Source organism: Syzygium oleosum, unplaced genomic scaffold, assembly GCF_021117445.2.
Source record: "Syzygium oleosum isolate NSW1041296 unplaced genomic scaffold, Sole_v2.1 Sole_v2.03, whole genome shotgun sequence".
Classification (NCBI taxonomy): Eukaryota; Viridiplantae; Streptophyta; class Magnoliopsida; order Myrtales; family Myrtaceae; genus Syzygium; species Syzygium oleosum.
The window spans coordinates 8,493,828-8,519,215 of record NW_026607487.1 but is presented as its reverse complement, the minus strand read 5'-3'; the positions used below and the strand labels follow the sequence as shown (position 1 = coordinate 8,519,215).

Below are 25,388 nucleotides of genomic sequence, written 5' to 3'. Positions count from 1 at the left end.
CAAATATCCATATATCACTCTTCAGATTAACAGCCATTATTTTATATTAACACCCACACAAAAAAAAAGGAAAGCAAAAACATGTTGTAGCCGTCGACTTTTCGATCAGCTCCAATGCAAAATGCAGAGCGACTGCACAGTGGAGGTCACAACACGCAAGACCATGCACAGGAAAATGTTATGAGAACTGATATTCAATCAAGCCGTGACTGATATTCAATCAAGCCGTGGCTTCAAAGACCGTATCCACTCCAGAAACACAGATAGTTTGACCCGGAGACAACTTTCACTACAGTCCCAATGCAAACAAGAGCGATCATTGAGTATTTAGACCCACCCACAATTATTCGGGAACGCTATCACTAACCTAAGTATGGCGGAACTCAGTAATCAAATGGCCATCCAGAGTAGTTCATCTCGTGATTCTGTTCATGTATGGTTCTCGAGTGGCTTCCTCCTGTTTCAGGGATCTGCTGGGTATTAGAATTTGATGAACCAAAAGGCCATGGGAATCGACGACTCCTCCCTTGATTTTGCCTCCCACTGTCCCTGCCACTATCCCCACTCCTTAGAGTGCTGCTGCTGCTTCTACTCTGGTCACTCCGACTTTGACCCCCCCAAACAGAACTGGCGCCCACCGGAGGCATCTCGAATCGGCAAACAGGACAGGAATTGTGCCGTGCCAACCAAGGCACAATGCAATCAGGGTGATAAATGTGGTGGCAAGGCATCATCTTTGCTTCAGCTTGCAGCTCGAATTCCTCTTTGCAGATGGGACACTCTGAATCAGCCCGAAGATGCGTCTGAGTGATCTTGACGGTGGGCAATGCAGCGATTGCCGACTGAGGTGCCGGGGGTGGACCCCTTCTATCAACAGGGAGCTGTTCAATCATTTCTTCAAGTCCCGGTTCAATGAAATAGTCATCCAACTCAGCTAACCTTGGTCTTCTTCCTGCTGTATTATGGTAAAGGTTGAATATCTTATTTAATGATGCATGTGGTGACTAGAAAAAGATAGAGGGGGCGGGGGTGATGAAGAAAAGGAAAGTACAAACACTGAAACTATGTTTAGGTCCCAACCTGGACGTCCTCTGACATCAAAATTAGGATTGCCTCCTGCAACTGCATCCCTCATTAACAAATCAACTAAGCCAAGAAATCTTCTTCTGGAGTCGAGACCATTATCGCCTAGCAGAGCATATACAGCATCAAATACTGGAGGTACTTGAGGAGAGAGATCCAGCGGGTATGGCGCTGAAACATCTGCTGACGTCAGAGCCTGTACCTCCTGAAGCTCTTGCACAAATCCTCCATCACAGGAAGGGCAAATTACTTCTCCGCCTTGAAGCCTGAATGGCCAGTTGCACTGATAGCACCAATGCGTCTCTTCTCCATCAGACATCCTTCCTTTGTATAAGCGCAAGTATCAAAACAAAAGACACGCTTCCTTCTGCATTAGAGAATTTACGGTTGCATTACACCAAATAATTTCTGAAAGTACGTATATAACACCGACAAAAGGGGTCTCTTTCACAGAAGTCGGAAGGGGCAACAAAACCCATTTGCATACATCTTTGTTTCATCGATAGTACACAAAGAGCTTATGATTTATTCAGGAAAGAACGATTTACTACCATCATTTTCAAAATGAAAATTCAATCCAATCATTAAATCAGCCAATTGCACCCCAACGGGAAACTGGAAGAGCCAGAGCAGGAATGAAAAGAGCAGCTGAATTCATCAAAGACAAGTACAATACTACACATAACAACCACACTTCAGAGCTTTGACTGGGTCTACTACGAAATCTCGCAAACAATCGACGGCGACACTTTCACACGATTAGTGGCGAATTAATCTATCTAAAAAAAAAAAAAAGAGAGATGCTGATGCGTGGACATCAACAAATTCTGCCGATTCATATCGCAGATAATGCCCTCTTTCTTTTTGTTTATTGCAGAAGCATAGGCGCGGAAACTACGGTACAAAATCCAGGAACAAGAACACAAGTTTTCTCTTCCTCTTCCTCTGCAAAGCCAAAACAAAAAGCCTGATCCGGGCTAATCGCGGAGAACAGGACCTTCGTCGCTAGCATCCCACAACAATTCGAAAACCCAGAAAGAAACCGAATTTCAGGATCCAGTCGCCATCTCAACCCAACAAACAAGAACCACAAAGAAATTTTCGACCGGAAAAGGCCGACAAGAGAGGGAATAAACAGGATCAACTTGGTCAAAACAGTCAGCACCCCAAAAGCGAGAAGATACTTCGCCCAGAGAATATTCAACACCCAGAAGAGAGGATCACAACTTATCAGCATCCGATCCCGCCCGGGGGCTATTAAAAGGGGGCAACAGATGAAAGTTCTTGGAAAAGGAGAAGATCGAAACCCACCGAAGAGACGGAGAGGAGGTAAAGGCGGAGGGAGGGGAAGGAGAGATCCGATTCCAGATACGGACGCCCCCGAAAAAGCTAGCGAACCACACCACCACCTAAAAGCTCCGCATCGCCACCTCCCCCACAAAGACGAAGCTCAGTGGAGCAGAGCTGAGCTTCCACGCTTTTTGTAAGGTGGAGAAAAAGGAGAAGTGAGCGAGTGAGCGAGTGAGAAAGTGGGTCTATCGGTAGCGGAGCCAGAGCGAGAGAGAGACAAAAAGGCACAAAAAAATCTCAAGTTAGTGACACTCCCACGTTTTATCTCCTTTCTATTTTCGTCTTCTTCTTCTTCATTTCCCTTTGTCATTTTCACCGCGCTGAAATAAAGTCTGGAGTCTTTTTTGGGGGAAAAATAATTTATAAACGCCTGAAATTTACGAAGATGAAGCTTAAATCATGTTTTTTCCCCCAAGAAATGAAATTAAAAGAGAGCTTTTACTTCATCAGGTGGGGAGTAAAGCCAGGTGGAAAATGAAATAATAATATCGTCCTTGCTGGCTTTTCTTTTGAAGACTCAAGATTCTTTGGGTTGGTCTTGCGAAATGGAGGCGGCAAGTAATAAGTCGGTGGCTTCGCTCTATATTTATTGCAGTGTTAGGAGCGTGCACACTCTACCTAAAATAGACAGCGCCTCAAATCCGCATTTAAGGAAATGTATGGCTTTTAGAATAATAATAATAGCAATAATCAATCGCGGTAGACCTGATCAGGGCTTGACGGCCAGGCTCGCAATCTTATGCGGGTGCGGTTTTTTCTCGTTTCAGCTCCTCCCCGATCCGACGAGTGATTGCTTTATCACGAGCCGTTTCACGTTACCAGATTGATTCCGATCTTCTACTTTTTGGTTACTTTTAGGGTCGATGAAGCATTTGAATTATTGCATGGTCGACTAACCAACTCATCAGTACGTCCAGCGTTCGACCAGGAGAGGGGCTATCAGCGGCATGCTGCATTGGAAGGCAACTAAACGGTTCGTGCTTTCTGCAAAAAGATTTATCGCCTGAGACTGGTCCATCTCATCCATTTTTCTTCTTCGATTCAGAAGCAACATTCCCTCGCATTCACCGGTCTAGGATGTGGATACAGCCCTCTTTAACGGGAGAGACAGTATGAGTGATGGACGCGAGCCTCTGAGGAACTGCCCGATGGCCTGGCCTCGCTATGGTCACTGAGCATACCTGTCATGACTCTGGCATATATTAAAGTCCAAGCAAAGAGTCGAGAATCATTAGGTGGAAGATCGACTCCTTCGCCCCCACCAGGTTGGTGCTGCAGCTGCTCCATGCAACACTTTCTCCTAGTCTGGGGTGTCATGCCCATGGATTGATAAAACACTAGCAAATAAAACACCACAAGAGAACAAGAAGTTGCAAGTCTAGAGCTAAGGGCCCAGTCCAACATGATGCTTCCAGTGCGACTAAGCAATAAGAACAACACAGGAAGAACAAATCGACAATTAGCTCGAATTATAAGCATCCAAAAGAATTCACATGACAGTGTCCAGAGGACCCAAAAAGGAGAACTCAAATTTTGAAGGCAGAAATCCCAAACGTAAGGTGGGGAAGTTGCAAAATTCATAGGCCGGAAAAGGAGGCGGAATTTCAAAATTCCTAAAAACTCACTATTCCCAAGGGCTGACGATAAGGCACATCATAGTCGTGTTGTCTACTAGTGCAATGCGGTCCTATCACCCGTATTCCGGGGGGACTCACTAAAAATCGGTACCGAGAAGAGCTCCTATATAATCTGCCCGAATTTTGTCTTCGCTAGGCTGACTTTTGTGCTGGCACCAATCTAAATCAAGCAAAGCATCTGGCTCGTTAATGTGCATCTGATCTGGGATCTCTTGCTTTCCATCAAAATCAGTGAAAGGTTTGCTATCTTCCTCAGGCTTAATGTCAAATCCTGCATGAAAGACAAACCAAAAACTCCACTGAGAAAATGCTGAAATTTATTATGGCACTGAAACAATGGCATACAAACTATAAGCAATATTAAGTGATCGCACCAGGCATGGTGTCGGCGGATCGGGGTTCTTCAAAAGATTTTCCACTGGCAATAGCGCAATCATTGAGCACTGATGTAGCATTATGACCAAAAGGAGAGTCTGGGGCAGCATGTATTTCCTGCTTTGTCCCAAGCTGAACTGGAGAAGAGTTGTAAGCTACATCGCCAGAAACGCCTGTAGTCTGTGCGCAAGATTTTTGCTTAGAGCAGGCTTCATAGATAACTGCTTCCAGTAGGCCGCACCTCTGCGGTGAATGACAATCCGATTGATAGTGCTCACATGGAGGTGACTGTATTAGAGGATCAACAGACTCAAGGGAAGGCCATGGGGATGCAGGAGTACCACAGCTACTTTGCTGAGTTTCTGTATATTGGAGTGAAGGGAGCTCCGACTTCATGGCCTCCAAATGGGGCACAGAAGAAGGGTAGTTGCCATTTAGAAAGGCATGGCTGCCGGGGAGATCGCCCAGTAGAGACTGGTTAGTTGAGTCAGGATTGACATCATATGGCGATGACAACACAAAGGACTCGGGGGTGATCTCGGAGGAATAGTCAGCATACTGACCAAATGAAGAGAAACTGTCATGGCTTCCGGCATCCAAAACAGGAAATGGGGTTTCATACCCCCGAAGGCGTTTAGGAGACCGGATTGATGGAATTGGAAGGCAGTAAGCATCAGATAGACACATTGCCTCTCTCCCAAAGCCACAAGGAGGAACGTCCAAAAGTGTAGACCAAAAAGACGAGAAACCTAGATGCAGTTCCAGTTTTCTAAAATCCACCTCTGGGATCTCAAGTGTCTCTGCCTGTGAGAGATCACAATTATCTTCGCCTGCAGTATGCAAGTTACCCATGTTATGAATTTCTTGATTCCCACTTGACACTTGCAGACAAACCTCAGTTGGGTATATAGGCATGCCAGTGCGTTGCAGCCGTTTAATTCTTGTATTCCAGTAGTTCTTTATCTCATTGTCTGTACGTCCGGGTAACTGAAAGAGGGAAGGAAGAAATGCATCAGCAGCGCAAGAAGACAAGAATAGAAGGTTCCATTTGTTTACAGGACCAAGATTAGCTTTCAAATCATAGATAGTACTACTCATGTTCTGCTACAACAATGGTAGCAAGAGATTGGACACGGTAACTTTCAAAATGCCACGTCATCCAAGAGACAAGATGTAATCAATCAAACACCAGGCCACATCTCTAACCCAGTAACCCTATATTCAGCAACAAAGAACCATGGAGAGGGGAATTCTTTCACGCATATCCTATTCCAATCCATAAGACTTTCAAATTTTGATTTATTTTCAGAAAATAATCAAATATCACAAGAATTATAAGATGGTGATTGCAAAACTTACAAGCTTTTGACCCAAAAACTCATGATAGATAAAAATCATGTCTACTGGACCAGTGAGATTTTATCAAGATACCATTTCCAGAAAGAATACTTCATGAAATAGAATAAGATGCACAAAGTCACCATTGCCAAAGCAGGAAAAACAAACGTGCCAATTTAGTGAAAACTTGTCCCCTAATCCTCCAACTTAAACTAGCTAGAAGGATACCTCCCTAGATTGTAAACAGAACTTCAAAGTTCCAAATTTCATCTCTTGTCCCCGAAAAAAATATTAGCCAGGGGTTCAATCCTTTTTGCTATTTTTGACTCCTCATTTTATCTGATATATAAATCATACTGTTCCCAACCATTCCCTTCAAAGATGTCGTGAAATACTACGGCAGCATTTCAGAAGCAGCAAAAGACATACGAGACAAGCACCAAAAGCCACAACAGATAATGTCAACATGAAAAATTTTAAAAAAAACAACATTTTGAGAACCTCTGCAGCCATTCGAGCCCATTTGTTTCCCATTTTCGCGTGGAGCTCAATAATAAGACGCTCTTCCTCGGGAGAAAATGCACCTTTCTTCAGATCAGGTCTCAGGTGATTTGCCCACCGCAAACGACAGCTTTTCCCACACCTGGCAAGCCCTGAATGCTTCTGGACCGCATTCCAATTTCCCTCCCCATGCTTAGTGACATAGTCGACCAAAATTGCATCTTCCGCCGCTGTCCAAGGGCCTTTCTTCAAAGGAACCCCTCCTCCATCGCTGGCTTCCTCACCGGATGGCGAGTGCCTGCGAATCTTGCGCACCTTTTTATCCCTGCCACCATCTGCCGTACTTCGCATCTCGACCAATTTGCCTACAAACAACAAGTTTTCCACATTACTAACAAATGAACTTAGAAAAAGCAGTAGAGCAGAGACATTGTACACCACTACTATCAGCAATAACACGACCTAGCAATTCTTGTGCATTAGATAATCCTTCTTCCCTTCTTCCTAATGACTGTTTCCTTTTCTTTTCTAACATTTTTTTTTTTTGGTTTAGCAACCTAGCATTCGTACCTGGATGATCATTAATGCAACATGAAAAACAGAAATGAAACACGACGACCAGCCCTCAGTACCAATGGTAACCAAAAGCATCAAATATGCAAGGCATACTTCCAGTCAGTCATAGTATCAGAGCCATCCACTATCATCCTCTTCAGAATCACCACTTGGACAATAGCAATCGGATGTCACACTTCTCGTCAGCCATAGAATCGAAGCCACCTAGCACGATCACGAAAGAAAACAAACTTTACCAGAAGGAAATGGCGCCTGGTCAGATTCCACCGAGAGAACTAATCATTGCTCATGATCTTGGCCTTCGCGTCCAGAGCATCCTCGAAATAATCCTTCGCGCCCATTCGAAGCTCACTCGGCTCGAATCTTGAGAGCAAGCGAGCGAGAGCGAGCCTCACTCCCAGAAAACCCCAACCCCGATCCTCGCGAAACTTCCTCTCCAGAAAACCGATTACCAGAGAAAAAACGAAACTCGATTCGCCAATCAAATCAGCTCGCCGGCTCCCTCGCGCGCGGACAGAAACCAGCAGCGGTTTCAGAAACGAACCCCCGCGCAACTTCACCAGAGACACCGGATTCCGGCGACGAGCGCCAAAACCTCTCCCCCGCGCGCGCTCCGATCTACGCTTCCGTCGGAAACTCCGGGCAACCGCCGCGTCGCCTCCGCGCCATTCGCGCACGCTCTCGACTGCTCTCCCTCTCTGAGCTCGAGGAGAGAGAAGGCGAGCAGGGAGGTTTTGCGGAGTAGCGAGAGAGAGAGGGGGAGTGCAGATCAGTGATGGATCGATGGAGATCTTTCTTGGCCCCCACCTGATCTCGATCGCGCTCGAGCCTCGCGATGATCCCTCGATTCGATTATTATTAATCCCCGAAAGCGAGCAGGCAAAAAAAAAAAGAAGAAGAAAGAAAAAATTGAATGCTAATCATTTGATCGAGTCAGAGGCTGGCGCTTTGCTTCCCGATAATGAAGCGCGGCGCAGGTGGAGGAGGAGAGAGGTGGCGCGTGGCCTGCGCGGGTTACAGGTGGCGGATCGCGGCGGATCCGTGGCACGCACGGGCGGGCCGTGGAGCGTGGGGGAGTTTTGAGTCTTGCTATCTGTACGCCGAAGCTGCAGAAAAAGAGCGGCGATTTCTCAGCCAAGTCAAAAGGGCGACTTGAAGGGAGGATATTATTCTTTGGAGGAAAACAAAACTAAATCCCTATCGTTTTTTTTGAATTTTTTATATATTGAACCCTGGATTATTTCTAAATATTCAAAGCTAGTCCCTAAATTATGTTAATAAGTTCGAGCTAAGCCGGCATTATCTTTTAATCTGTTAAGTTTTAACGATAAGTAACAAAGCAAAAGACTAATGTGGAAGATGACAATGAATAGTACATATAATTCACGGCGATTTGATGAGAAAATAGGTGCCTAAGTTGATGGTGCTAGTACTCCCTCTCGCCTCCCATTTGAAACTTGATTCGCAATTTTGGGTGACCTTGATGTCAAATCAGTGATCGTCAATGATTATTGTAACAAAAATTTTCAAAATTAGAGAAGATATCTATTATCGAGGAAATTAGAGAAAAACAAGTTTAAATTTATTACACGTCAACCAACCTACGAATGTGGACTCTCGACTTAGTAAATGTGTAATTATTGGCTAATGCCTAAGGGGGGCAGATACTATTTACCTCATAGTGGTCTTTTATTTTTCATAGTAATATCTCGTGTTACCATCACGCCTCTTATTATGAATCAAGGGAGCTAACAGCCTATGTCGGGTCTACAAATAGGAGACAATCATAGTCGATCACGGCCATTAGATCAAGTGAGATCCACGCAAATCTCGTCAACTTCGACTTGTCATAGGCGTTTCATCGGGCTTGGAAAATTCATTCATGGAGTAATTAACACGGCGGACCTTCATAAATTCTCTTTGGGTATTTCTCATTGCAGCTTCATCCTAGCCCAAACACAAATTTCAAGGCTACCCATTCCATGTGAGCTGACAAAGAAACAGGGCGAAATTGACCCACCTACTCCGACGGGGGAGAACAGGCCGTTCGACAGGGAGATTTTGAAATTGCGGAGGCTTGGTTCGATCAAGCCACAGAGTATAGGAAAAGGCATGGCATGTCAGACCCAACTCGACCGTGTCAAACTTTTCAAATTCCAAGGCAAATGGCAAACGGGATTGTCTCCCATGGGCGCGCAGAGGTCACTCCCGAATGCACATGATGCCAGAAACAAATGTCAATGATCGCCATCCAATGCCTTGGCAACCAAGTTAACATAGAGAGCGACGATGGCCTGCCGAGACAGGCAACGAAATGGTAACTTGCGAATTGCACAAGAGAAAACGAGTACTGCAAGTCCAGTACCAAAAAATGGAGCACTCACCCCTTGACAGTCACCAGTTATCACTGCCACTGAAAACTTTCCAAGCGGGGAAGACAAGATTTCTGTTAAGAATTCCTTTGACAACGATAGCGACCTCGCCGAACAGGAGAATCTGGCCAACACGGAGAAATTCAGTGAACATCATGTCTGCGCTGTTAGATGAAAGGCATGGCACCAAAGAAAGAGGAACAAAGCAAACTACAGATCCGAGGTTTACACAGAGCAATCGGGAAATCTTCGATTGGGGAAGTTCTTTTTGGACATTGGGTCTCTGATGCAGTATCTTCAATGTAAAACCATATCAGATGACGTAGAAATTGTCACACTGCCAACTCTACAAGCAAAAATTTAGTTAGAGATGTGACTAATGAGCTAGACGATGCTTCAGTCCACTACAACAACAGAATTGACTTGCCATGAAACCACATTCGAAATTGAGATCATCTTAAACTTTCAAAAACATCATGAAAGTATTCGGTGTCAAAGCAATCGAATGATTACATGGATCCATCTACATTTCCCCACTTGACATCAAACATGAGCAAGGATCCTCCTGGCTGAAGAAGATGCAAGCATTTCTAATTCAACATCCAATATCAGCAGGTGAGCATAAAAAAGGAATTGATCATTATGGACTTGGACGAATGGTCATTAGGAGCAGAACAGCCTCGAAAACAAGTAGCCATGGCATCCCTGCACAGTGTCAAGCAAAGGAACTGTTTGGCATGCTTCTTCAACACCACGGTTACTCCATTTCTCTGTAATAGCTTCGGCAGCATGAGCGATCTGGTGCTGCAACACAGCAGCTCCCAGCGGCCCAATTACGTTCAGCCTAGTTGCAGCAGAAATAATATCTCTCAAAGTAATGAACATGAAGGCTCTCTGACATGTCTCACTCTCGAGCCCAAGAAGTCCACATACAAGCCCGAAGATTGGAGCATGGTGAAAAGAAACGACTCCCGAACTCAAAAAGTTCTCTCTCATCATTTTAAGCAATGGGATTTCAGAAAACACAGATGCAGCCACCCTCATAAGTGCTGAACCTTGAGCTACAGATGCTTTTCGGCCCACTTCATTAGTTAGCATCGCATCAAGCATTCTGTCAAGCTTACACAATGTATCTGCACTTGGCTCTTTGCTTGCAGTGTAGACAAAAGGAAGAAGTAAACTGCCAGTGTTCTCCAACACATGTACTACAAAGGTATGAAGATCTTCAGGCCCACTGATCACGCGGGTTTGTATTGCCGCCTCTAGACCAAGCGAATGCGCAAATCCCCCTGTCGGAAGGATGGAATCAAGCAGCTGCCACTGGCTCCACTGTTGGGGCAAGTTGGTAGAAGCGGATCGTTTCCGATTATTGTTCCTTTCCATATCAATCTCCATCGTCGTCATTCTGGAAACAAAGAGTCGTCATTCTGGAAACAAAGAATCGAAAGCATATGCTACATTTAACACAAGGAATAAGGAGGCCCCAGATTATACCCGTTTCTGCCAAAACAAGTGCTTATGATTCTCAGAACAAGAGCTTCGAGTGATTAAAATTATTTCCACATTCGGACACAAGTCAACTTCAAAATGTTTCAGCAAACTCTCTTCCGCACTACTTAACAAAACAGATTGCGAGATCCAGGTCCTCCATAGACACAACGAAACCGATTCATTTATTCATCAAAGATCTCTAGACAGGCGCGTAATGGAGCCTTTGACCATTTTCATCAAATCAAACTCGACCCCACGTTGATGACGTTTACAAATCATCGCGAATCACATCACATGAATGATGCGAGGTTTTTTCCAAAACAGTCGCAGCAAATCTCATTCCCTTCCTCCGCTAATCACAGTAAAGTGTCAAGTCAGGCAACAACCCAGACAAATTATCTCGAAATCACCGCCCCTTCCGACGAATGATAGACGAGTGCTCATCAAAACATGCCGACGCAGCGACCAAGAGGAACGAGGAGAACTCAAAAAAAAGAGCTAAAAATCGGCATACCGAGGCGCTAAACATGGGGAGACAACTGATTTCGACATCAACCAATCTTACCAGGATGTAGTCGCGCTTGCCGATCTCTCAAAACGCATGCGAAGCGGACTCAGCTCAACCGGCTGATTCGGACCGAGACCCAGAAGGGTCAAGGGAGAGCTGCCTCGATGGTCGCCGAGTCGCACCCACTTGGAGTAGGGGCAGAGAACGTGCGAGTTTTTGGAGAGAACTGGACCACAAGGCCTATTGAATATTTAGGCCATTACTTTCATGCAGACAAAACGAAAAAGTCAATCGAAAGCTTACCCTTTTCGTTTCACATTTCAGATTTCTATAGATTACAATACTTAAGGACCTTGAATACGAAAAGCTTAAAGGGTTTTTTTCAAGATCTGCGGCGATTGTGATTGGGTGTGCGTCAGATTTCAGACCACCCTTCGGGAGTCAGCATCTTAGCCCAAGTCGTCCCATGACCTCTTCTTGGTCCAGCATTTCTTGAGGTGCGAATTCGAGTCCACACAACTCGCGGTTCTGATTTTCTCCTGTTCGTAGTAGGGAAACGAAGTACTTTTGATGATCTTTTGACATGTCTCCCCTAAACTCTAGAACCCAGAAAGCTAGCTAAGCTTGACTTAAGAACGTGTTGTTGGGCCATTCAGACATTTTCTAGTCAAAACTCTGTTCACGAGCGTCGTCCCAAAAACCAAACAAGGTCAGCGATCGGACTTCGTCGATGGTTTGTTGCAGCATAAGTCCGCCATCGCCGATCATGACTAAACGGATGAATAATGTCTTCAGGGATAGACACAAAAACATTATCAGCTATTTAGCTTCCAAATTCAGTTTGCCCGTCTAAATGTTTCGACTCAAATTTATCAGGGTCTCTTGAGATGTTGCGATTTCATTCAGCTAACTAACTCTTTGACGGTAATATACAAGTGTCCAACAGTATGTCTTTCTGTTTTACTGAAGACGACCCCGAGTTTATGGAAGAGAAAACCTTCGCCTATACAAAAGAATCACATGGTGCGTCCAGAATAACTATGGTGTCGCCTAAATTATTGGGTTCTCACACTGATGCAGGTATTCAAACTAATAATGCGAACGTGGCTACAGATGTGACGACCTCATATCGTTACTTGCAAGCACGACTCGAGATGCTTAGCTCCAATTCCCATGGCGGTTGAGCTTGGAACGTGGCGTTCTCAGCCCTTCCTTCGTTGTATGAAGCTCTTCTAGAGTCGCCAGAATGTCAACCATCGGTGGCCTACTCTTCGGATCCGTATGGAGGCATTGCAAAGCAAGAGCAGAGGCAGCTTGGGCTTGTTTCTTAGAGTATTGACCGCCCAATCTTGTGTCCATGATTCTAAAGATCCGCCTGCTGTCGCTTAAGAAAGGCTTTGCCCACTCGACCAAGGTCTCCTCGAGAAATCCAGGCCTCTCGTCATCCAGAGCTCGTCTTCCACTGAGTAATTCTAACAAAACAACACCAAAGCTGTAGACATCGCTCTTTGGTGTTAGGTGACCTGTTTCATGTTAATCGGGGTCATTAGACAAACAGATCAAGTTATCATATGTCTCTCAGATAATGGAAGAGGAATAGACAAGGAACTCTTAAAACTCAATAACATCCAAACTCTTCATTCAACACATATTTTTCCACTTCTTGAATAGCGCTCTATAATCATTATTTCCTGAAATTGCTACAACCCAAAAAAAAAGAAAAATCTGGACTATTGATTCATTAACAGCTTCAGACATTCAAGCAGCAAGAATGAATCAGGTGTAGAAGCTGAAGCTTCCAAAGTCTCAAGATAAGCGAGCCAAGCTGGCAAGACAGAATTTTTTATTGAAAATACACAGCATTTATTTGTTATTAGTTGACCAGTCACCCAACCATTGTCTGTATCTCAATTCAAACATGGCAGGCTGTACTGGTTGTACAATTTTCCATGAAATCATGAATTCTTTATAAATAAAAAGTCCAACATGACAGGAAGATTAGACTAACCTGTTGCCACGTACTCTGGAGCTGCATAGCCCCGGGTTCCCACTACTCGTGTTGAAACATGAGTTTTATCCCCAGTAGGCCCATCCCTTGCCAAGCCAAAATCTGAAAGTTTGGCATTAAAATCCTGCAAAATTAATCCCAACTTCATTAAGCATAAACAAAAGCTTCTACTGGAACCACCCACTTATATGATTAACAAATGAAAACATTTAGTAAGTTTCAGCTCACCGAATCAAGCAGAATATTGGAAGCCTTTAAATCACGGTAGATGACATTAGCATCTAAGCCATGCAAGAAAGACAATCCTCGTGCAACACTGATGGCAATGTTCATCCTTGTAGCCCAAGGAATGGGTTCAACGCATTCTGCAGAAATAGATAAAGCTCAGCAAGTAGTTATGTGCATCCAAACTTGATGTTTCCAAATTAAGTTCAACCAATAATACATCCCATCCACTAACACATTTTAAGATGTAGATTAGAGGGTATGAAATTTTCCTGTGTTAGTAACTCAGATATACTGTTAGCCGTCTGTGGTGACTCTCCTAGAATAATCCTCAACCTTGCTCCCCAAATAGTTTTCCCAAATACAGAAATTAAACAGCATCATATGGATTTTCCCAAATAATTTTCCAACCAGTCTTCAGGATCTCGTGGACAATTCAGGGTGTTTAACAAGTGCTCTCTAGTCATATTTCCTTTCCTCATCGAGTGACTATGTTCCGCATATAACATGTCCAGCCCTTAAAAAACTAAAACTGTCATCCTTTGACATAAACGAAGCAGGAATCTGCCCAGCCTTTCTAGGCCTTGTTGACAAATCAAGTGGAATAAGCATTTGAGATAGAAAAGAGAAGGGGCACAATTCACAGACCCTTCCTTAACATTTGGTTCTCTGTCTTTTCTCCAACCCACCAATGTTATCGTACATACAATTTTCCCGGAAGAGAAGTCCAGAAGTCAAAAAACGCTGGGCCTTTAAAGAATATGGACTTACTTCTGAATAAATGATTCTCCAAGCTACCCTTTGGCATAAATTCATACACGAGTAGTCTGTTATCCGACTCACAGCAATAGCCAATAAGCTTAACTAGATTCTCATGGTGAAGTTGGCCCAAATAATTTACTTCTGCCTGCCAATGAAACAGAACTAAGTTAACTGCGAAACGAACAAGACACTCAAGAAGATAGCGAAGACAACATCAGAAGAGCAATCCACATACAAGCCATTCTTTGTGGCCTTGAAAGCTCTCAGACTTCAGTTTCTTTATAGCCACCACCATCCCGCTTCCAGGTTTAGCAGGAGATAGTGTATTCGCGTCAATCCATCCTTTGAACACACAACCAAACCCTCCCTCTCCAAGCATAGTTTCAGAGCGGAAGTTTCTGGTGGCATTCTTGAGATCGCTGAAGCTAAAGGACTTGAGATTGTTGGAGACCGAGGAATCAAGCTTGGTAATCATCAGAGATTTCTCCAAGCCCGGTATAGCCTTTTGCCAGTTGAGAGGGGGCGGATCCCGCCTAACATTGCTAAGAGATCTTTTAGCTTCTGAAACAAAATTACCAAGGAAGCCATTAGTTAAGCTCAACGTTATAACATAAAGAGACGCCCAATATTGTTGCCACATAACAGAATAATAAAGAGCTTAAAATCGGATAGAAATTTAATATGCAGTCGAGATCGTGACCTTAATCAAAAGGTATCGCTAGTGTCACACATTTCTACAGTTCAATGGTGCTTGCAGCATTTATCAAACACCAGAGAGGTATACCAGACGCAAAATTCTGAACCGATTAATCATGTAAGCAGAACCACAGAACAAGAACAAACTCCAAAATTAAACTCCCACAACATGACAGCCAATTCAGGAATAACAACGGGAAGATTGAGAACTATAGCCTTGTTCAAGCACCCTACCTAGAACTATATTCACCTTGCAAATCAGTAAACATTCTGGTCCATCAAAACAAGAAAAGCACTAATTCGCCAATAATGCGCCTCGATCAAAACCCGAGAATAACCCAACAAACCCGCATTTCCAACACATTAAACGGCATAACAACATCCCTATACGGCCACTGATCACCACCAACGCAGCTCGATCACTCGCGCAGCGACCGCGACCATCGCAAACAGAAACACAAGACGAAACAAAGACCTCGAGCACAAACCGGCGAAGGTGATGGACGAAGCATGAGCACACTTCGCAGGCTTCCCACCGCAGATTCCCATGCCGGGCGGCTTCCCAACAGCGAGGAGGAGGAGGAGGAGGAGGATCTGCTGCTCTCAAAACTCCAAGAACGGAACGAAATAACACCCCCCAGCACGAAGACGGTCAAACCGAGGCGCTCGAGCAGCGGACATATAAAGGCCGCTGACAGTAAAAATAATGAGTGTTGGACTTTGCCTGTGCATGAGCCGGGGGGCGGTGAGTCAAGGAAGATGAGATGGGAATTCTCCATCGAAAGCGACGGGGTTGAGGATTCCATTGCTCCTGGATAGATCGGACTCCGAACGGTATCTCTGGTCCCACTGCTCCCTGACATTGAGGGCTTCGTTTGACTCGGGGGAGGGAGATGATGGTGACTGTGACGACGACGACGACGACGACGGTGATGGAGGTTCATGATTATTGCTTTCGTGCGGCGAACGATGACCGGGTCGTGCATCCTGTGCGCTTCGGGACCGTTCAAAGCGACTTACGTTTCCAAGTTTCCTTTTGACAAACTGGTTTTTGTATTTTCCTTCTAGGAATGTGCTAAGGGGTCGCTTTAGTTAACGAACTTCCTTTTGTTTTTGAGTGTGAAAAAGGCTTGACAAGCCGAATACAATAAATCTACTATTTCTATTTTACCACTTTATAAAACACGAATGAACTCTGCAGGAGATGATGAAAAGAAACTAGCGTATGGATTCCAAGATTAGTAAGCTAATTGGCAAAGCGATTTTCTTCTCGAAAGTTATGATGCACTTTAAACTCAAAATAAGAACATACGGCACTATTTTTAATGATATCTTTAAGTAAAGTAGGGCAAGTATTATCAATCATAAGCTCTGAACTAATAAAATCAGCATCAACGAACTAATTTTGATCATGAAATTTAATGCATCGACAGAATACAGGATCGGTGCTTTGGAAATCGAAACCTTATCCGAAAAGTGCATATCACAAGCACCCCACGAGCGTTCATTAACTTTATGTGTCGAGGCTCACTGACATGATCGACCAATCACATTTTTTTCGAATTATATGATTCTCGTCTTATATGGCACCTAAAAATTATAAAAATACTTATCAATTGGTTTTGCAAATGATCTAAGATCACGAGACTAATGTCGAAAAATATGAAGTCTAAAATATTAATGGCGAAAACGGGTACTTTTCGTATTGCATATCCAAAAAGGGAAGTCAAGATGGTTCCGATAATCGTTTATCGACGAATGTACTTTTACTATCACGAGAATAGTGATCTAACTAATTTGTGATTTTCCACGTCGCTTTCATTTTTTTAAGTGATTATTTATTAAGAGAATGGAATTTGCACGTTTTTCCCCTGTTATTATTATGTAATGGGTGGAGCGAGGCTTCTTGTGGAAAATTCAAAGCCGTGCATCGATGTGAAAAGGAGGGGAAAGAGGTGGACCGGCGATGCAGACGGTGTCGACGTGCCCCGACAAGCTGACCCGCCTGCGCTTAGCCGCTGCTTCCCCGTCAAAACGGATAATTGAGCAACGTGGCTGGTTAATGCCCGGTGGGTCCAGACAAGACAAGCCTCTTCTTAGCGAAGAAGGCGAAATATTTTCTCCGCCATTGTTTCACTGGAAATGGGCGTTGACCCAGATAGGTAAGTTGATCTCTGATTTTCTTTTTTCTCTATTTTTTTTTTTTTTGAGTAACGAAGCAAACAGTCCCTAAACTTGACTCAATGTACAATTTCATCCCTGAATTTTTAATTTATTTAATATAGTCCATGAACTTTAGCCTAATGTTCAATGTGATCCATGAACTTTTAATTTGTTCAATATAGTCTCTGAAGTTTAGCCTGATGTTCAATGTGATCTATGAACTTTTAATTTATTCAATGTAGTCCTTAAAATTTTGATACATGTTCAATTTAGTCTCTGAACTATATGAAAATGTATAATATAGTCCATGAACTTAAATTAATTGAAGGATTACACTGAACATTTTTATAAAGTTCATGGACTATATTGAACATGTACTAAAAGTTCGGGGACTATATTGAACAAATTGAAAGTTCAGAGACTACATTGAACAAATTAAAAGTTCAGGACCAAATTGCATATTGAGTCAAAATTCAATGACTGTTTGTGTCATTTTCCCTTCTTTTTTTGTTAGATGGGTTTCGTGCTGATTTTGGACAAGAATTGAATTAGCGTGACATAGAAGATGAACGGTTAAATTTAAAAGCAAATGACTGCGAATGGCGTGAATTTAGAAGACATTGAGAGTCCGTTTGTTTTACGAAAAATGAATAATTCGGAAAACATTTTTCTAAAAGTAATCACTTATATCGCATGAAATAATTAGTCAATGAGAAATGTTTTATTATCAATAACAATTTATGTCTATTATTTTTGTGGACGATGAAAACTTTCCGAATAGTAAATCAAAATTCAAAGCTCATAAAAAGACATTATGAAGCAATAGGTTGGTAGCAACCTATCCCTACCTGAAATTTTGTGCAGCTATCATCTCATGGATTAGCGAATGAGAGGAACGAATGGATAAGTAGAGTCAAGAATTGTGGGTGGTTATCTTATTTTACATTTGTGAACATTTGGCTGGTGGCAAGAGTTTGATTCCAATAAAAGTTTTTAGCAAAATGATAAAAGATAGAAAAGCTAAGGACGTTTTTGCAAATATGGCAGTTGACATCAAATTCAAAATTTTGCTTCATACTTAGTATAAACATTGGCAGGAAAATGACGCTATATCCTTAAATTTGTGTGATTGCGCAATGTTATCCTTTGACTTTTAATAAAAAGATAGTTTTTTTTTTGTTGATTTTGGAAATAAATTGAAATAAAACGATTTTGTAAAATCCGAGTAATCATATAACTATGAAAGCTTGTGAATAGCATCGAATGATTGATTTGACGTTGTTATAGAAAGTTGAGGATTGGATTGAATAGATTAAAAGTTTAAGAATTACATTAAACAATTATGAATAGTTGAAGTATTACTTTGAATCTTGAGATCATTGCTCCTTATGGAAATTGATTTCAATTACCACCGGAAGCTCCACACTTCTTTGTAAACCCGTCAAAGATGTGGATCGGGTCGAATCGAAAATAGTCCAACTCAAATTGATTAATTTTTGTGCAATACAAATTTAGTTACCAATACCCTACATATACTGACCTGACCATTAATACTAAACATACTTCAACATTTAACTCGATTTAGGAAAACTCATACCAAAATCTAGGTTAGGGCGCAGAGTGAGCAAGCTTGAAATCGCGTGAGGACGAGAGAGAGAGTGAAGAGAGAGTCATAGAGGTGGGTTGGGTTTGAATGAGTTGTGAACCCATTTAATATCCAACTTATTGCTTGCTTTATCATTTTAAACCCCTTTATAATCTATATACTGAATTAAAGTAAACTCAGTCCATCAAACATGGGTTATTCAATCACCCATTTTGACATGTCTACTTCTAGTTATACCTTGTCCGCCAATCAAGTCTGACAACGAGTCTTCCAATAAGCCTTCCAAGGAGGTTTAGGAACTCTGAATGATTGGTTTCCGACGTTCCTTTTCGATGGGCAGAATCGAAGTATAGGTATCTCCATTTCTCGTGGTGGTTTGATTTGAGACTCGTTGCTCATTCGAAAAACGGGCTATTGATACTTGGGCCAAAGCTAGATGGGCCTCTTAAGCACCACGTTCCTCAGGCCCATACTAACCGAGTCGCAGGCCCAAAAAGAAATAGAAAAGGAAAAAGAAAAAAGGAACGAAAAAGAAAAAGGGGGTCCCTTAAAGCTTCGTTCTTCATCGCTGTCTTGAGATTCAAGCAAGAGGAGCTTCATAAACACCTCCTGCTGCTGCTGCTGCTGCTGCTTCTTGTTCTTGTTCTTCTTCTTCCTCCACCACTCCGCGCAGCGAAACACGGAACGGAACGAAGAAAATCGCAGAGCTTGAACTCCAGCGGGAAGAAGCATGAGCAGCATCGGGACGGGTTACGACCTCTCGGTCACCACTTTCTCCCCCGATGGCCGCGTCTTCCAGATCGAATACGCCGCCAAGGCCGTCGACAACAGCGGGTCTCCCCTCTCTCTCTCTCTCTCTAGATTGTTTCATTCTGTGGTTCGGTTTCTCTTCGGTTTGGATTTGTTACATTTGGGGTTTTTTTTCGTCGCGGTTCGCAGTACTGTGATTGGTATCAAGTGCAAGGACGGGATTGTCATGGTAGGTTTCTTTGCCGAAGCATGTTCTTTATCGATGATTTTTCTTGCCAATCCCGTACAATTTGTGGAAATTGATGGTGTTGGTTGAATGTGTTGGGGCTTCGATTAGGGCGTCGAGAAGCTGATAACGTCGAAAATGATGTTGCCCGGTTCCAATCGGCGCATCCACTCCGTCCACCGTCATTCCGGCATGGTACTTTCGCTTTAACTCTTGGCCACGCTTCAATCTTCTTCATTATCTGACTTAGAAGGTGTCAAAACAGCATATTTTCTACGCTTTCTTGCTGTCGACTTAGTTACATACAGCCACTATGGCTTTTCTATACATATCGTTTCTGTTTCTTTCTTCCTGGATTTGAACATCTGTAGCTTGAGCATTTGATACATTAAAATGTTTCTCAGCGTTGCTTCTCAATAACTAGTTTGGTGCATTTTGGATGAGACTTCTGTTGTGTGAATTGAGAACAAGAAGATACTTTTAAGACTTCTAACATGCTAATTAAGCTGTCTATAAGACTGCCTTTTCATGTAGGATTTGATGCAAATTATGGGGTCGGACGTGTTCACCCTGTTCGATGTATTATTACTATTTTTCCTGCGATCATATGTACATTCCACCCATATGATTAGAGGGAATTTGCAAGTTTACCATGATATCACGAAACGACCAAGGGCTACCATATTGATCCGGATGGCAAAACCATGTTTGTTAGAGCACATTTTGAAAGCATTAAAATGCATTTTTGAGGTTTTTTAATTTAGCTTGTGTACCACCTCATACTTTGCGAGAGGAAACGATTTTTTGTAATCATGTTCTCCATATGGTACCTTTACGAAGCTGCTGTTCAAGTGATCAACCGTTCTTTTTACTTCCAAAAAGAGTGCTGTCATTTTTTAAATTGTCCTCTTTTTGGTAGTAATTAATGTTTTAAAGGTGTCCTTGTGCTTTTGTAGTCTCTATCACTTAAAATGACCAAGTGTCAAGCATAAGCCCGTGTCCTTTTGGGACAATCGTTTCTTAGAATCACATGCCTGCATCTTGTGTGTAATCCACTGGTAATGTGTTTTAAGGGTAATTTGCTAATTATGTTTCTCTCTCTCTCTCTCTCTGAATCAGGCTGTTGCCGGATTAGCAGCAGATGGGAGACAAATTGTTGCACGAGCAAAGTCCGAGGCAACTAATTATGAGAGGTTTGCACTGGATGCACGCCCATCTGAAACCTTAATCGCTGTGGAGCTGCTTATATTTATTGAGAAACAGCTTTATCAGTTTACCTCCTGTTTTAGCAAGTATTTAGTTGTTTGTTGGTCCTTTGGTGTGATTTAGCTCCATATTTGAGAAGGGTTTAAATTTCCGGAGCACATGTATCATTGAGGCTGTAAAATGCATGCAGCGACAATTATTATACGAAAATACAGTGAGGATGAAAATGATGCATAAGTCGTTCAGTAAATTGAAATCTTCTGGCTCCTTTTTTCGGCTTTCAGACATTTTCCCATTGTCATACTGACGTTGTGGTAGCTTCTTAGAAGTAGACTAACTCCTCTCGATGATGTAGTTAGCTGCAAAGAGCATCTCTTTTCTATAAGGTAGATGAGAGTTCAAGTATCGGTGCAAATTTCTTAATGATCAAATCTGAGCTGCATACTGGTCTTATGGTACTCTTTCATGTTCTTGTTGCGTAATATTGTAAAATTGTGTTAGAGCAAGAGACTTTCAGATTGTTCATGAGCATATACAATTTCGGCTTATGATTGTAATGAAGCTGCAGATATGAATGAATAATTTTGTGCTGATTCTAACTTCTAATCATCTTCTAGTCCTCGTCTTTGGATTCTTTAGTGAAATAAAGTTTTTTCTTGGGCTCATGATTCAGATAGTTGTCTAACTGTGTTAAATTCTGGTGAATGTGTTGCTTTAAGCTGTAGACATGAATTAATCGCTGATTAGCCTTTCCTTGTGGATTGGATGGTTTGCTAACTCATCATCATCATGTCCTCAAGTGCAGTGTTTATGGTGACGCCATTCCTGTAAAGGAGCTCGCCGAACGTGTTGCTAATTATGTGCATCTGTGCACCCTCTATTGGTGGCTCAGGTTGAGATTAATGACGCCCTTGGAGTTGCTCGTACTCTTTTCTGCCTCTTTCCTGTGCATGGCTCCTTTTCTTATGAGTGCAGGATATTTAGATTTTCTCTGTTGTTTCTGCAGGCCTTTTGGTTGTGGAGTTATTCTCGGAGGTTATGACAGAGACGGACCTCAATTATACATGATTGAACCGTCTGGTATTTCCTATGTGAGTGGCCCCATTCCAAATTCTCCCGTTTTTTTTTTCACGTTGTTCCTCCAAGTTGCTTTTATGGTTACTTGTTCAATGTTATATAAATGTGTCCCTGGTTCATTTTGTTAGTCACTCTGTTCTGAACATTCTTACTCTTGAATTTTGTTGTAGAGATACTTCGGGGCTGCAATCGGCAAGGGAAAACAAGCTGCAAAGACGTAAGTCTCTTGCTCATTTGTGCAGGAAAAGTGTTAGCAACTAAATGGAAAAGCAAATGAAAGAGAGATTTCTGTGGCTTTATTTTTATGTGTCTAACTTCTGCAATGATATCTATAGTGTTTTATGTCAATGTGTTCACTCAAACTCTACTTCTGTTTGGAATAAATAGCATTTCATACTTTTGCTAGGGCGGGCATCATTGATGTGCTTGGTTTCCTTTTACAAGACTCTATAGGGTTTGGAATAGGTTTGAGATTTAGATGGCGGGTATCCGAAACTTGGCTAATCATTAATACAATAATCTTTTCAAATACACTAGGTTGTTTTTTTTTTTTGTTCGAAAAGTACCCAAGGTTGTTTACTTGCTAGAGAAGTACACTAAGGCTGTTTATGTAATTTTGTTATTTAATTTGCATTTGATATATCTATTAATTCAGAATATTCAAATTGGACACAATTATGCTGGTTTTGGTTTCCCTTGTACTCAATTGTACAGGTTTTGGGAGGATAAGGATAGCAAAAGTGCCATAATTTTGAACGGTGCTCACTTGAGTGTAATAACTTTTTTTTTTTGACCGCTTGAGTGCCATAACTTTTAAAAAGGGTTCACCTAAGTGCCAAAATCTGACATGGCATGGCATTTTTGTGACCGTTTTCAAAAAGTTATAGCACTCAAGTGATCGATTGAAAAGTTATATGACACTAAATGATTGGAAAAAAATGTGATGGCACTCAAGTGAGCACTGTATGAAAGTTATGACATGTGTCATTTTCTCGGTTTTGGGACTCCATTTGAAATCTTGTATTTGGTTTGTGGCGGGTGTAGCTCATTTTCTGGTTCATGTGTTGGCTAGGGTCAACTGTCCCAAACCTGCTTGCTGCTATACCTTACATTGTTTTAATTGATTAGGGTTATATTCATGACTAATGGGTTTCGGGCTTGGGCAAGAGTCAACTGTCCCAAAGCTGCCACTGCTATCTCTTTATTTTAATTGGTTTGGTCCCTCTGTTATGAAAGCCTCTACGTAGCACCTTTCGCATAATAATCTGGAGTGGATTTGTGACCTATTAGCACGAATTGCACTATGTTGTGGCCAATTTTATTAACCTGTTATGGCCTATTAGGTAATGAGACTTCAAACTTTTGCTGGCTATTGAAAGATGTCATATGGGAGAGGCAAAATTATGGGATCAAAGTTAATCTCGTACTCTTTCATTTAATGCTTTTCCCTTTTTGCCAAGTAGAACTTTGGAGCCAGCATATGATTCCCCTGGATCTAATTGATATATAAGTGGTAAACTATCATTACATCTCTATAGTGCAAATTTTTGTTTTCTTTTATATTTTATTTTATTTTATTTTTTTGGAGGGGGGGGGGGGGGGGCGCCTGGGAATATTATAAAGAGTTCATTTTTTATATCAGGTCAACAGTATCACTTGTGTTTCTGATAAAAAAAAGTTACCACTTGTGTTCGGCTATGCTAGTCTGTTTTAATAATCTTACTGAAAGAACTCGTTTAAGGTTCTGTTGTCTAATGTGACTTAATTGGTGTTAACAGAGAAATTGAAAAGTTGAAGCTCGCAGAGATGACGTGCAGGGAAGGAGTTATTGAAGTAGCTAAGATGTAAGTTTTCCTCCTAGTTTCTTATGGTATAGATACTCTGAATTTTTTTCTCATATAGTGCTTAAGTTCGAATTTCTCTTAATTTATCCTTTGTAGTTTGTAGCCTGCTTCTTTTCTGTTTATGTTGTTCGAAGCTGTTGATTAATATGTTGAAATATATCCCTTTTGTACTGTTTCTGTTTTGACGTCGAGTGAACCTCACTGCACCATCCTTGACTCTTGCTCCATGGCATGAATTATTTAGTTTTTTCCCCTCAGGCTTGGCTTAGTGAGTTGCTGTGTTAGAGTATAATTGCTTGAATTTGAAATTGCAGCTTAACTGCAGATGAAGTACTAGAATCCCATAGAACTATCCATTTTGAGTGAAGCAGCAGGATCAATTTGCTGGAACTATATCTTCACCAAGCACAAGTAGTTAACTCACATCACTCCTAAATATAATGGAGAGGTATATGCAGTCATAGTGGTATTAGAAATTAGCTGACCCGGGATTTGGCAGTTGTGTGTGGAGAGGGAGAGGGTTTAAATAGTAAGCAGGGAGATGGCCTGTTTTTTTTTCTCCCTTTTCTGTTTCTTTTTTGGGAAGAGAGCATGTGAAGTTTGTTTTATGGGAAATCAAGAATGGTAAATTCCTTATATTCTTGGTTTGCCTCTGAGCAGCATCTACAAGGTGCACGATGAGGCAAAGGACAAGGCATTTGAACTAGAAATGAGCTGGGTCTGCGATGAGTCAAAGAGGCAGCATGAGAAGGTATTATCATCTCTCTCCATTCTTCTTTTCATTTGCGGAAGGACATTGCCTTCTACTTATATGATGCTCTCAGAACCGTCCTTACTTTAAATTCGCATGTTGTCTGGCTGAGTCGTTCACCATTGCCCACCCAATCACAGGTTCCTGACAACCTCCTAGAGGAAGCAAAGGCTGCAGCTCGATTGGCATTGGAAGAGATGGATGCTGATTAAATATTCAATGGGATGAACAACACCCTTTCAATGCATGATTTTACTGTTGTGATATTGACAGTACGAGGGATGGTCTTTTAAGGAATTCTTTGGGTGGTTTCGTGCAAGGAACGATCAGAGATTGATCAACATCTAAGTGAATTTCTCATCTGAGAGGCCTATGGTTTTCTACTTGTTCTTTAATTTGAATTGCGGCCTGTCTCTCTCTCGCCATTTTTTCTTTAGGGGGCCTAAACTCGCGAAGTCATTAGTTACTGCAAACGGTCACCTAAACATTCAAAACCTAACTAGAAGATAACAATGTCTCCAACATTGTTTGAGGATGATAATTCAAAGCCGAACTATCAGCTAAACTCGTGAAGTCATTAGTTTCTTCCTTCTCCATTGTTTGAGCAACGATCGAATGTTCTCTATCATACTGCTTGCACGTAGCTCTGCCTGGAGCTCCATAATCTCCAGTCATGTGGCCTGCCCTAGCTCCAGGTGCCCTGCATCTGCTTGCGGAGCTCCTCCATCCCGGCAGTGGAGCACTTGATGCTACCGAACGTGTCCTCGACCTTGTCTATGGCAAGTTCCACTTTCGCCAGGCGGGCAACAAAACATTCCTCGAACTCCCGTGGCCCTTCTTCGC

The 25,388-nt window shown here is 42.3% G+C and overlaps 5 protein-coding genes across 12 annotated transcripts; 1 reads left to right on the top strand and 4 right to left on the bottom strand.

Moving 5' to 3' along the window:
- Window positions 1-215: 215 nt before the first annotated feature.
- LOC115679019 (probable E3 ubiquitin-protein ligase RHC1A) lies at window positions 216-2,633 on the bottom strand. 3 transcript variants are annotated; one of them, XM_030602546.2, is made up of 3 exons: window positions 2,391-2,633; window positions 1,081-1,447; window positions 216-952 (listed from the first exon to the last, which is right to left on the bottom strand). In XM_030602546.2, the coding sequence occupies exons 2-3, from the start codon at window positions 1,400-1,402 to the stop codon at window positions 384-386; spliced, it is 891 nt and encodes a 296-aa protein (XP_030458406.1). In that variant the 5' UTR covers window positions 1,403-1,447; window positions 2,391-2,633; the 3' UTR covers window positions 216-383. The 3 variants fall into 3 exon arrangements, with proteins under 3 accessions (XP_030458406.1, XP_030458405.1, XP_056165137.1); XM_030602545.2 differs by having other exon boundaries at window positions 216-955; window positions 1,081-1,450; window positions 2,395-2,631; XM_056309162.1 differs by having other exon boundaries at window positions 216-955; window positions 2,391-2,630.
- Window positions 2,634-2,988: 355 nt separating this feature from the next.
- Window positions 2,989-7,794, bottom strand: LOC115679016 (transcription factor GAMYB-like). Of its 2 annotated transcripts, XR_004005454.2 has the most exons (5): window positions 7,097-7,794; window positions 6,285-6,649; window positions 4,445-5,432; window positions 4,059-4,341; window positions 2,989-3,853 (listed from the first exon to the last, which is right to left on the bottom strand). XR_004005454.2 is itself a non-coding variant. In XM_030602540.2 (4 exons), the coding sequence occupies exons 2-4, from the start codon at window positions 6,633-6,635 to the stop codon at window positions 4,148-4,150; spliced, it is 1,533 nt and encodes a 510-aa protein (XP_030458400.1). In that variant the 5' UTR covers window positions 6,636-6,649; window positions 7,097-7,794; the 3' UTR covers window positions 3,875-4,147. The 2 variants fall into 2 exon arrangements, 1 of the variants encoding a protein (XP_030458400.1); XM_030602540.2 differs by lacking the exon at window positions 2,989-3,853 and having other exon boundaries at window positions 3,875-4,341.
- A 626-nt stretch (window positions 7,795-8,420) lies between these two features.
- LOC115679021 (urease accessory protein F) lies at window positions 8,421-11,504 on the bottom strand. Of its 3 annotated transcripts, none has more exons than XR_008816161.1 (4): window positions 11,289-11,504; window positions 9,770-10,637; window positions 9,462-9,578; window positions 8,421-9,356 (listed from the first exon to the last, which is right to left on the bottom strand). XR_008816161.1 is itself a non-coding variant. In XM_030602549.2 (2 exons), exon 2 carries the CDS (start codon window positions 10,634-10,636, stop codon window positions 9,896-9,898), a length of 741 nt encoding a protein of 246 aa, XP_030458409.1. In that variant the 5' UTR covers window position 10,637; window positions 11,289-11,504; the 3' UTR covers window positions 9,592-9,895. The 3 variants fall into 3 exon arrangements, 1 of the variants encoding a protein (XP_030458409.1); XR_008816162.1 differs by having other exon boundaries at window positions 9,462-9,569; XM_030602549.2 differs by lacking the exons at window positions 8,421-9,356; window positions 9,462-9,578 and having other exon boundaries at window positions 9,592-10,637.
- A 567-nt stretch (window positions 11,505-12,071) lies between these two features.
- Window positions 12,072-15,968, bottom strand: LOC115679018 (probable serine/threonine-protein kinase PBL18). Of its 3 annotated transcripts, none has more exons than XM_056309885.1 (6): window positions 15,398-15,968; window positions 14,462-14,787; window positions 14,236-14,371; window positions 13,468-13,604; window positions 13,240-13,363; window positions 12,072-12,703 (listed from the first exon to the last, which is right to left on the bottom strand). In XM_056309885.1, the coding sequence occupies exons 1-6, from the start codon at window positions 15,906-15,908 to the stop codon at window positions 12,390-12,392; spliced, it is 1,548 nt and encodes a 515-aa protein (XP_056165860.1). In that variant the 5' UTR covers window positions 15,909-15,968; the 3' UTR covers window positions 12,072-12,389. The 3 variants fall into 3 exon arrangements, with proteins under 3 accessions (XP_056165860.1, XP_030458404.2, XP_030458403.1); XM_030602544.2 differs by having other exon boundaries at window positions 12,072-12,754; window positions 15,398-15,964; XM_030602543.2 differs by having other exon boundaries at window positions 12,072-12,754; window positions 15,411-15,958.
- A 3,325-nt stretch (window positions 15,969-19,293) lies between these two features.
- On the top strand, window positions 19,294-24,916 carry LOC115679020 (proteasome subunit alpha type-3). Its single transcript, XM_030602548.2, has 10 exons — window positions 19,294-19,525; window positions 19,631-19,670; window positions 19,779-19,862; window positions 20,787-20,860; window positions 21,679-21,765; window positions 21,880-21,964; window positions 22,121-22,167; window positions 23,729-23,794; window positions 24,455-24,545; window positions 24,686-24,916. Exons 1-10 carry the CDS (start codon window positions 19,422-19,424, stop codon window positions 24,755-24,757), a joined length of 750 nt encoding a protein of 249 aa, XP_030458408.1. The 5' UTR covers window positions 19,294-19,421; the 3' UTR covers window positions 24,758-24,916.
- Window positions 24,917-25,388: the final 472 nt, after the last annotated feature.